We start from the raw sequence: 12059 nt of genomic DNA, 5'->3' as shown, positions 1-12059 counted from the left end.
GCAGTCATGTGGCCTCAGGCACTCAGAACCCCTGCTCTTATTTTTCTGGTGACCTTTTGATATTTATAACTACTGCCAACCTGCTTTGCTTCCTGTTTTGTAACCCCTGCTTCTATCATCCTCAACACAATGGAGCCTAGGGAAACTTCAGGGTTTTGAGGATTGAAATACGTGATAGGCATGAAAAGTTCATGTGTTTGTCTTCCTTGATCTGCAGAGAGTATTTTGTTCCTGGTGTAGAACTTCTAGGCCCACCAAGATCTGGCACAAAATCATTTGTCAAACATAACATTCAAACTCATGAACAAATGATATGCAAAAGAAAGAAACTGGGCTTAGGTCTGGACGGCATGTATATTGCAACAGAGCACAGTGAAGGAGAACCCTGTCATAGTACCTGGTCTCCCCGGGCAAGAAGGAAATGGGCATAGTCTCTGGACATCCTTGGCCAGGGTGCCAGCTTGCTTTGCAGGCAGAGCAGAATTCCGTGTCACAGGCTTTGCATTGCACCAACTGAGGGGTCTGTGGCCCAAGTTCTTGCAGCTGGCAAACAGCCTGACAGGCAGATGCAGGGCACCAAGTCCGACAGGGGTCCAGGAGCACCTCTGAGACAAAAGAAAAAACAGCAAATCAAAATGCTAGCAAAGGAGCTGGGGGAACAATGAATTGTAAGGAATCATTTCTTCACTAACATTTTCCCTCAATATGGGAGGAGGGGTTCTCATTCAGTACTGAGGGTGTTCAGGAATAGTTGTCTTGTGTGTGAACCAGAAAATTTAAAGCTAGGACTGCTGGCTAAGTGCTGCATGGATCTGGTAGTACTAAGGGGCCACCAGGGCTCCCCTAGTGAAGCCTGAGAGACCATGCTGGGATGGGAACCAAAGTGGGGCTACTGCCTTCACAGCACATGCTCCAGGAATTTGAGTCATCCCCAGTCCCATTTCAACAGACAGGAGAATGTCCTGTTGGTGCAGAGGGACACAATATGGGTCTCCTCCTTTCTGGCCAGTTCCTAATTCCTTCCCCACTTGAGAAAAAAAGAAGTCTCCATATACCAGAGTCCATTGAAGACTTTGCTACCTAAATTGCTTGCACTACTCTGCTTTTGCCTGAGGCTGGTATACTTTCACAGACTGAAAGCTTTCAGTGAAAGCCTGGTTGGATCCATGAATGCCCACACACATTTCCATCATTTCCTCTCCTGTCTTCCTCAGGACACAGTTCCCTCAAGTCAGATCTAACTCCGTAATTCAAGGCATGCAGCGAACACTCAGAATCAGAAAAGTCCACTCAAGGAATAAAGGGGAAAAAAGAAAGCAAAAGGAACCAAGAAGAAATTATTCTTCTCTTTATTTTTTTATTTTTATTTTTTGTTTTTTTTGGGCCACACCCGGCGGTGCTCAGGGGTTACTCCAGGCTGTCTGCTCAGAAATAGCTCCTGGCAGGCACGGGGGACCATATGGGACACCGGGATTTGAACCAACCACCTTTGGTCCTGGATCGGCTGCTTGCAAGGCAAACACTGCTGTGCTATCTCTCCGGGCCCTATTCTTCTCTTTAAGTTTCATCTGTCATAAACTGCTGACCCTTCCCAATTCAAATCTATGACAGCAGTTAAATACCACGTGAAGCTGAGACATCAATGGCCAAGGGCTTTCATTCCAGGAGGCACCCTGTTGGGTGTTGGGTAGCATGATTTAGTGAAATGACTCAGTAAGCTTGTTTTGAAAATAGGACAACTTGGCACCCCCTTTCCATCACATTCTTGTTCAAAATTTGCTTATCTTGAAATCACTGGTCCCAGTGGTCCTTCTTCATGAACCTGGATTCATTGACCCTTTGCCCAGGGTGACAGAGACTTCTCAGTGAAGGGATAGAGAAACTGCCTGGCTACCTTGGAATGCAGATATTCTGCCAAAAAGCTACTGGAGGCCAAAGGCTGATGAGGCTCTTTTCAAAGCCTTCAAGTAGGCCACTGATTTTGAAGCTGCTCAGCAGTAATCTGAGACACTGAATTTTGCTGAGGAAACTTGGCAATGAAAGGCATTTGCCAGCTTCAAGGTCCTGTGATGACCAGCAGCCAGGGACGATTCAGTTTACTGACATTCCAAACAAGATCTATACTCACTGGGGGGTGGGGGGGCTAGATATGAACTATGGGAGTCCAGCACCACCCAAAAACTCCAACGGGCTGTATGTGTGTAAATGTGTATGTATATGTGTAAGTGTATATATGAGAGAGTGTGTGGGAGAAACTATGAGTGTAAGTGTGTGTGTTTGTGTGTTGCCGATTAAAAGGGGACGTTAATGTCATCAGCCTTCTAGGTACAAGCTCAAGTCAAACAAGAATATAATTCTTGACTCCAATTTCCCTCAAAATAACAAATACCAACACCCCCTGGGGTGCTAAACTGATGCAGGAAACTTTAGAAGTCTTCCTGGCAATGCAGGAAATGAAGGGTTGCTTTCTGTTTATTCTTTTAAGGGAGATAGATATCTATGGGGACATTGAGTTTTCCCTTTTTCCTTCAAAAAAGGATACAGTAGGTCAAATAATTTTGGGAACCTCTGAGATAAACTAAGATTTTTTTTTTCTAAAGAGGCCAAGCATGAGCATTTCTGTCTTTGTGGGTGAGCAGGTCGTTACCAATTGGAATAGTACAAAATCAGTAAGACCTGATCTGTGCATAAATGTCCCAGAAAGACAACGTATACCGCTGGATTGCACCAGGCTCAATGGCCAGATTGGCTGACTCTGTGCCAGGGATCAGATACCAGCTCCTCTTGGAAACATGTGCCCCAGTAGGTGGACCAATCTACCCAACACCCTTTCCTTAGCCCAATTCTTGAAAGTAAATCAATCAGTACACAAAACTATCAAATGGGGAAGATTTGGCTGCAAGAGAAAAGGTTGAAGAAATTTGGAAATTCAGGAAAACGCACTTCATTTTATCCCCTGCCCCCACATAATCAAAATGTTCACATAAAATATTCAGGATGGTCCTAAAAGCGAGTCAAGTGAACTTTGTTCTAGTCTCTAATGGAAATTTCAGTGTTTGCTTTTCTAAGAAGTTTCTGGCTGTCAGTTGTACTGTAGTGGCTTTGTGGGGAAATAGTGGTTTACCCTGGAGTTACATGGGTGGGGACATGTTCTGTGTCCTAAGTGGTGGGGTCAGGAGAAAAGGAGAAAAGGGAGTACACAGAACTGGGGGTCCTCCAAAACATTCAGAAATCCTGGCAGGATGTGCATATGAAAATATTGAAGAAACTTGCAGGGTTTTCCTATGCCGTATGTGCTATCCTCCCTGCTGGCCCCAATTCCATTCTATTACTCCTTCTTTCCACTGCACACTGAGGCCTCCTGAGGGTGGGAGCAACTTAATTCCACCTTGATACTGAGGTCTCCTAATAATCAGCTGAGGAAGGATCACGGGTCACAAGGAAAGGTAGCCTCGGCTTCCTTGCTATTTTGTTTCCCTGGGTAAATGCTGTACTCAGAGACTCCATGACTGCACATAGCTGGGTTTAAACCCTGCTAGTTCCCACAGCACTCTCTTTGGCCCCTCTTCCTTTGCACAAGAAAACTGTGATATCAGAAAGAGGCCAGTTTAGCCCAGACTTGCCTGGCCTCCCTTTTTCAGGCCACATGCCAGCTTCATTCTTGCACAACAAATGGAGCTACTGGTCCACCTTATAGCCCAAGGCTCCCTTCATTCCATTATGAACCACAGGGTAGAGCAGACCTAGTTAAGGTTTCCATGGAAACGGCTTAAATTTTCTTCTGACTTTTGTCCCAGTGGATCCATGACAGGATCCTGCATGACCCTTTGGGAAGATTCCCTATCAGAGAGGTAGAGTGAAAATAAAAATCTGTCCAGTGTGTTGAATGCCAACACCTCTCCCTGCTGCCAGGGCACATCCAACTGTGAACCGGCCTCAGGCATTGGTGTGGACTTCTATTAATATTCCACAGCAGCATCCCCTTGGCCAAATTCTACCAGCTGGTATCCAAGAAGGGAAGGATCAGCAAGAAATTCCACCCTGGGCAGTTATCGTTATTTCTTTTCAGAATTTATATATGTATAAGTTTCTCTCTTGCTCTATCCCAGTATATCTACATGAATATCTACTAATTATATTTGACACATGTCATAAAATATATAAAATATATATTTATGCAGCTATAAATGTATACCATATATTTTAAAACAAGGCCATATCATGTATGATGACACCTCACAAAATTTAATCTTAATTCCCAACCTCCCCCCCCAAATTAATACTATAGGTTCCTAGTAGCTCTTACTCTCTAAATCCAAAACCATTTTTTTCAAAGGTGCATTTCAGGGGCAGTGACATGTACAGCAGGTTAGGTGCTTTCCTTGCATGTGAAGCTAACTAGGATTTGATCTCCAGTACCCCGAAAGGGTTCCCTGAGCCTCACCATCAGTCATCCTTGAGTGTAGAGCCAGGAGCAAGCCTTGAACACCATCAATGTGGCCAAATTAAAAATAAAACACAAAAAATAGGGTATTTGCTTGGTGCCAGAAAGATAAGATAAATGTCTTGTATGTGGCTAGCCCCAATTTGATCTCTGGTACATACACTGTCCCTCACATACCACTAGAAATAATCTGAATTCTGATCAAGAAGCCAAGAAGAGCTCTTGAGCATTGTAGGGTGTGGCCTAAACTCCACCCTGCTGAAACAAGGGTGCTTCTCTTTTTGAAGCATGTTTTTCCTTTGGGAAGCAGGTGTATATGTAGTAGCACTTCACAAACTTGTGGGTTCTACCTGTCTCTACACAGTCACCACCTGGTACACTGGCTCCAAAAGTTGGGTTGCAACTATTCATGGCCGTAGACAGAGTCTTTGGCCCAATCCAGGCCTGTTTGCAGCTAGGTAAACTAAGGTTATTTCAGCTTGGAGCTTTGTTTTTGTTGTTGTTGTTGTTTGTTTGTTTGTTTGTTTTTTATAAATGCCATAATACAAGATTAGACTCCAGGACTCATGGGAAGAATTACTCTGTGGTTGGAGGGCAAATAGAATCCAGGAAGCCATAGGCCTATATCTAGGCGGCCTGCAAAGTCTATAGGCGTGGCATGATGAATGCTGCAAATAGGATCATGGGATTGTGGAACAGAGCCTACAAGTAGGGTGCTTACCCTCTCCTGGGAAAGCCTATTACCACACACCTATCAGTCATTTAGGGAGAAAAAAATGCACCTTGCCTGTTTCCTGTTGGTTAAAGACCCCTGACTGCACTTATAGGAGATCTAAATTAAATGTATCCAGGCTGTTCTATCAAATGGGTGATATCAAATGTATTTACAAATACAGATGGTGTTTGCAACTTGAACCAGGGGCTTTTTTAGTAAATCAATAATTTCAGAATGTCATAGAACAGAGTTTTCTTCTAGACATATTCCAAATGTGTCCCTGATTATATTCCAGAGGGACAAAACAAGTTAAAATGTGCCATTTGTCTCTCCAAACTTATGGTTCATAGTTGAAAAGTTAGGTTTCAGTCCTGACATAGTTAACTTTTTTGTTATATTCAGAATTTCTTTTTTTAAGGACAGATGTTTTAAAGTGATAGTTTTGAGAGATTTTCTTTTAACCTAAGTCAACTTGGCTTCATTTCTATGCAAAAGGAAACTTTATTCTTTGACTAAGCCAAAGTCCTGAAGGAATAACAATAATTAAATTATTAGGTAGGAACATTACTCAGCTACATTTTAAAATTCAATGTCATAGAAAGTTCAGTTTCTTGCAATTCAAATAACTATCAGTTTCTGTCAAAATTCTCTCTGGAAAATATTTTTAGGAAGTAAAAGTCTCCAAAATCCAAGTTAATCAGTTTTATAATTCCACATATTGACTTTCATATCATGCCTTATATTTAACCTATAAACCATCCCCAAATAAAATAATATATGGCTTTTAAATAAACTATTTAAAACAAATTTCAATACCACCAAATTCCTCTTTCTTTGAAATTGGCCACACTTTCTTATTTTTTTTTTAGAAGTAAAACTCAAAAGGGGATAATTACTATTAGCATTTCTTAAAAACATCATTATCACCACCCTCAATAATAATAGTAACCCTCTCCACTTTGAACTAGTATAGTAGTCTCCTGATATTTTCTTCTGGCCTACTCTGCCTCCCACCCCCATTTTGACATTATTTACTAAGAAAGGATAATGCAGGATTACATTTCAGTATGACTGCCTGATTCATACAAAAACCTGACTATAGCTTAAATTAAAAAATTTAGAATTTGGATATGCTCTAGTAACCATAAAGTTTTCCTTAAGGGTTGTCATCTAGATCTGACTGTTATCTGTTCCTACTCAGATAAGCCTGAGGCCAGAGCTTAACCAGAATCCCCACAATCTCTAAAACATCTTTTCAAAATTATGAATACATCAGAGGACATCAAAGATAAAGATTAGTTCTGGACATTCAACATGTTTGAATTCTTTGCAACAGCACTGAAAATGGTTGCTCCACGCATGCTTCCACACCTTACTCTTAGGGAATCCAAGAGCCTGCAGCTAACAGAACTTGGGAACAGAGAAGCTGATCCATGCCCTCAATGACACCACTACAGGTGGAGAGCAGCTAAAACTCTCCCATCAGGTTAAGAAGCAATGATAACCTTGCAAAAGTCTTGTAATGCTTTCTGAGAAAAGGAACTCAGTTATTCACTCAACCCTTACTAGTGGAGCATGCACTAGGTAAAAAGTGAATGCAGACAAACAGGTTCATTTTGACCATTGTTATTTTGCTCTGATGTCTAGATGCTCTGATATCTAGATTTAGGGCTTCTTTGTGTGCTTCTGTGTTTTTAATTTCAGTGCTGGTTTATATTTGGTCAATATTAGGCTTTAACCTAGTGGAAGAATAATGAATCCAGTAAGGGTGTATCTCCTTAAACCATAGCACTATCCTATAAGCCCAAACCCCTCTGAATAAATTGTGTTTCAGGAATCATTATGAGCACCAACTAGATCACTGGAACTGTGAACTGGATTTCAGAAACCAGCTTATCTACAATAAGCCAAACCATGTACATCCTAGCTATCAAAATTATCCCCCATAGTTATTTGGATTTCTGTCACAGGAAATCATAAGGGAAATGTACCTCTTTCAAATTGTAGTTTTTTATATCTTTGCATAATTTCAGCTGCAACCATGCATTCAATCTAAGGAAGAAAGCAAACACAATGTGAATATAAGATGAAGCTGAGATTCATAATGCAAGATCAAGACAGAGAATATAAGACATCATAGGCAAATGAGCAAGACATGCATGCACACATTACACTCCCATTTCTTCATCTTCACATGCCTCATTTTCCTGCAGGTGACCCTGCTTGGGGCAGGCAGCATCAGGACAGCTAATTGCCGTCTCTAATCCTTCTTTGATCAAGAGTTCGACATACTGTTTCAGGCACTGAAAGAAAATAGAGAAGTATCTGTAAACATCATTACTTCCTTAAGGTTAAAGAAGCAATGGGGTAGAAGAAAATGATAAATCAGGCACATTGCTCCTTTCCTTTATGGTTTTGTATTTTCACTGTGTAACCCATAGCAAACACCAAATTGGAGTTTTAATTCACTTAACAAATATTTATGGAGTGCACCTTCTATGAGGAAGTCTGTATGTTGGTTCACAAAGCAAAGGTTGTAAATAGAATCCCTGTGAGTACCTCAGGAAAAACAAAATTCAGTAAGTCTGACAAAGTTGATAAAGTCAGCAAGGAAAATGTGTGTTGTGTGTGTGTGTGTGTGTGTGTGTGTGTGTGTGTGTGTGTGTGCCTAGGCCTTAGTATTCCATTGTTTTACATATTATAAATTCCCAAAGAAAACTGTCCCATTTGGCTCTTTCATTATATTTATGGTAGAAAAAACAAGAATCCTGGATAATCTCTGTAATTAGTTCCCAATCTGCTTTCCTTAATTACTTCAATTTACAATATCCAAGAATCTTGTGAGAACACTAAGTGACCTCATAGTGTACTCATTGGAACAGTCTTACAGAAAGAAGAATGTTCTATTTGAAGTGAAGAGCAATTTGTTAAAGAAGGGACCTCCTCCTTAGTTAAAGAGTAAAAGTAAGTAAGGCCCATATTCAAACCCAAACTGGGTGGCCAATCCCTGCTAAATCCATGTTTAGCAAGAGGTTCTCATGATTAACTACAACCAAATCTTGATGGCAGAGGACTTAGTATGGGTGAGGCCAGTCATGGATCTTTAAAACCTAAGACAGTAGGAATTTCACAAACTCATCAAAACCAACATCCAGGTGAAAGAGGGGCAGGAAGGTTGGGGACTACAAAGTCTCCATTATTCTGCAACTGGCTCTGGCAGCACTGGAAAAATCTGAGAGAGAGAGAGAGAGAGAGAGAGAGAGAGAGAGAGAGAGAGAGAGAGAGAGAGAGAGAGAGAGAGAGAGAGAGGGAGAGAGAGAGAGAGAGAACTATGGTTTGCTGACATTATAACAATAATCTGGTTATAGTCAGGAGGCATTGGAATGTTTGGTTTTGGCTGTATGACGTGTAGGGTAGAGGGGGTGTGGATATAAAACTCTTCACTTTGCAGCTAGGCAGATATATGGAATCCTGAACTTTAGAAAGGGTCCTGAACCTTGATGAGCTTGAGTCACAGCTTTCTGGACAATAGTAGAGTAAAGGCCTATCTTAGATAATTTGATATGTTTGTTTATGTAGTTTATGATGATGGTATGTTTGTTATGTTTATGTTAAGAAAAACATATATAAAAGCACCCAGCACTGAGCCAGAATGATAGCATAGCAGGTAAGTCAACTGCTTTGTACCCAGACACCAGTTTCGATCCCCAGATGATCCCCCAAGTACTGTCAAAAATAGGGTGGTGATCTACGAATGCAAAACCAAGAGTAAACCCAGAGCATCAATGGGTGTGGCTCTCAAAGAAAGCAAAACAAACCAAAAACAGCACCCAGCACAATTTCTGTCTTTGGGCAGTTGCAAAGTTAAAATATTAGAATAATTGTGGTTATCTGTGGTTTATGAGTAATAATTGTCTCACCATCATCAGATGGTAAGATAAAACCCAAACCTTAAGAGCTAGATCATTATTTTTCTTTTTATAATCAAGTTTGTCTAAGTAGGATCTCTGGAGAACACTGATGCCACAATATGATAAAATGCCAAAAACAGCAGCACATAATGGGAGGCTGTTGATCCTCCCTAAGAAGCAAAATACAAGTACAGCCAGTATGAAATAACACAGTGGAGAGCCAGAGCCTCTCCACCTTGTGCTTCAGGACCTTGCATGCTTAAGGACCTTGCATCAGATAAGAAGCTGTGAATAATGTCTTGCTCCCAGACAGCTCTACAAGAGTAGAATGTGTCTGTGATTTCCCCAAATGACTCTTTCTGGGAGCATCCACTTGTTCATTATATAAAATACACATTAGAATCAAATCAAATAAAATATGTACAAATATCTGATCATGCATCCATCTAAAACTAGTTTCGATAAGTGGCTCAAGACTCATAAACTATATCTTAATCTAATATGGAGATTCCTTAACTTATTTGACCTCCTGTCCTTTAATAAAAAAAAAAAATAAGCACTTACTGCCATCCTGGAAATCCACCTTCTTTAAAGTAAACAAACATAAAATGTCCCCAGTTTTCACCCATATCTACCAATCCTTAAATCAGTTTAGCAAGGGATCTTGGATCTGCCTGGCAAGGGGTAGGAGGTAATGATATTGTCCATGTTGGGAAAGCCTGATTAGGTTTTGCTAGCTAAAATCTCTCTTGACATGAGCATAAAACTGAGCAAATAGAAAAGCTTCTGTTAAAAGTAAAAAAAAAGAGGGGCTGGAGTGGTGGCGCAAGCAGTAAGGTGTCTATCTTGCTCGAGCTAGCCTAGGATGGACCATAGTTCGATTTCGGTGTCCCATATGTCCCCCAATCAAGGAGCAATTTCTGAGCACATAGCCAGGAGTAACCCCTGAGCGTCACCAGGTATGGCCCAAAAACAAACAAACAAAATAAATAAGAAGAAACATAGCACAATTGTAGAGACTGATATTTTTCCTAACTGCTATATTAATTACAGCTCTCCTTAACCAAACGACTTTCCAGTATCAGCACTGTGTTAATTATTTTGCCTATGTTGGTCCATAATGTGGACAAGTCTTGGAAGTGTTAGCCTTTTTTTTTTTTTTTTCTGGCCAAGAAAGCAAAGATTTGGTGAAATTACCAATGGATTCACAGCCACAGTCTTCTTAGAGAGGTTTCAAACTCACGTTGCCTTAACATCAACAACAAAAATTTCTTTTCAAAATAAGGGCGACAGGTGGTGTTCAGGAGCCTGTACCTGTGGGGTAATGGTGTTCCTGATAATTTAGCTTGTCTCTGAGAATTGTCTATGTGTGTTCCAATTCTCTGGTATTCAAGAACTACCAGGGCTACATCTGTTCAGTGACCAGTGTGGTGCCTGGATTAAACTCAAGGCTTTTTTTTTTTTTCTTTTTTTGGTTTTTGGTTTTTCGCCCACACCCGGCATTGCTCAGGGGTTACTCCTGGCTGTCTGCTCAGAAATAGCTCCTGGCAGGCACGGGGGACCATATGGGACACCGGGATTTGAACCAACCACCTTTGGTCCTGGATCGCCTGCTTGCAAGGCAAACGCCACTGTGCTATCTCTCCGGGCCCAAACTCAAGGCTTTTCACAAATACTAGGCATGTACTTTACCACTTGAGCTATTTCCCCAGTTCCAGTGTCTTATTATTGTTTGCTTCTTCCTTCTCAATTAAGATCTCTTTCATAAGTTATTATTTGCTAAGTATTTTCCATTTCCTCATATTTTTTCTTAGAATGAAAAATTCTTCGTATTTTAATGTAAAATCTGAGCCAACCCAGGGTACATCCTGGTTTGTTCTTGACTCATAGATACAAAGGCAGTGCAGGACACCAAGCACCTTAGGACATAAGTGGGGGCAGAAGACACAGAGTATTATGACACACTCTGTTCTACCCTCCAGGGAAGGGGGTGGGGTCGAGGCAGATTACTGCAAGGGTCCAATTGGGCTGGATCAGAAAGGCTTTCCAGAGATGAAGATGTGGCCACAGTGACAAAGACATTCCTGGAAGAAGAGCATACCCTCTATAAAGGGGAAGGAGAAGGGAGGGGAGTGGCAAGAAGGAGGGATAGTGGCAGGAACCACAGAATGTTCCAGGCATTTCATTTTCCATTTTGTTTTCCAACTCTTTGAAATCATGGTCCATGAAGAGTCAGAGAGGGAGACAGTAGTGCTGATTTGCTAATCTGCCTCCTAGTGTTAGAAGTTTCCTGCCAAGGAGAAGTCGGCCACAGAGACAAATCTCTCTTGCCCAAAATGACATGTCTGCATTTTGTCAATTTCCCACTTGCAAGTTGGCTAGTCTAGTCAGTTGGCTATTGATGACACCAGGAGTAAAACTACAAAAAACTGTGATTAAAGGCTCCTGAGTTGCTTAGGCTTTACAGTGAATTACTATTTGTAAACATTATGCATAAATAGGGCCAAACAATAACCTTGGGAGCCTAAGTAAGTATTTAAAGAGCAAGTTCCTGGAGTCACTACCTAATTTGGACCCTTACTTGAGCAAAGCAATTCAGTTTTATGAACTTCTATTTTCTCATAGTGGGAAATAACAGCCATGGGAGATATGAATATATCAACATGATTGCTCTATCGCTATAGATAGTTCCCTAGAAATAGAGAGGTGCTATCATAACCAATTGTATTTTCTTGGTATCTATGGCCATCAATAATCAATAATTTCTTTATATATCCTATGTATTAGAAAGCAGTCTTTATTTATTTTTTTATTTTCTTTCTTGAAGTCATACCCAGCAGTTTTCAGGAGTTACTTCTAGCAATGCACTCAGGAATCACTCCTGGTGGCTCAAGAAATCAGCAATTAAACTTGGGCTAAGTACTATCTGCTGTGCTATCTTTCTGGCCCAGGCAAAATCTTTTGAAGGAAAAAGTATCATTTATTTTCC

The 12059-nt window shown here is 40.9% G+C and overlaps 1 protein-coding gene across 1 annotated transcript in view; it reads right to left on the bottom strand.

The window, feature by feature from the left end:
- Positions 1-12059, bottom strand: part of RNF144A (ring finger protein 144A) — a 138124-nt gene that overhangs the window by 23594 nt on the left and 102471 nt on the right. Inside the window, exons 4-6 of the mRNA XM_049784555.1 lie at positions 7358-7462; positions 7151-7211; positions 398-605 (exon numbers count right to left, since the gene is read on the bottom strand). Of these exons, the coding sequence (XP_049640512.1) occupies positions 398-605; positions 7151-7211; positions 7358-7462 (374 nt within the window). The remainder of the gene's footprint in view (positions 1-397; positions 606-7150; positions 7212-7357; positions 7463-12059) is intronic.

Source organism: Suncus etruscus, chromosome 12, assembly GCF_024139225.1.
Source record: "Suncus etruscus isolate mSunEtr1 chromosome 12, mSunEtr1.pri.cur, whole genome shotgun sequence".
Taxonomy (NCBI): domain Eukaryota; kingdom Metazoa; phylum Chordata; class Mammalia; order Eulipotyphla; family Soricidae; genus Suncus; species Suncus etruscus.
This window is presented reverse-complemented; position numbering and strand designations above follow the sequence as displayed.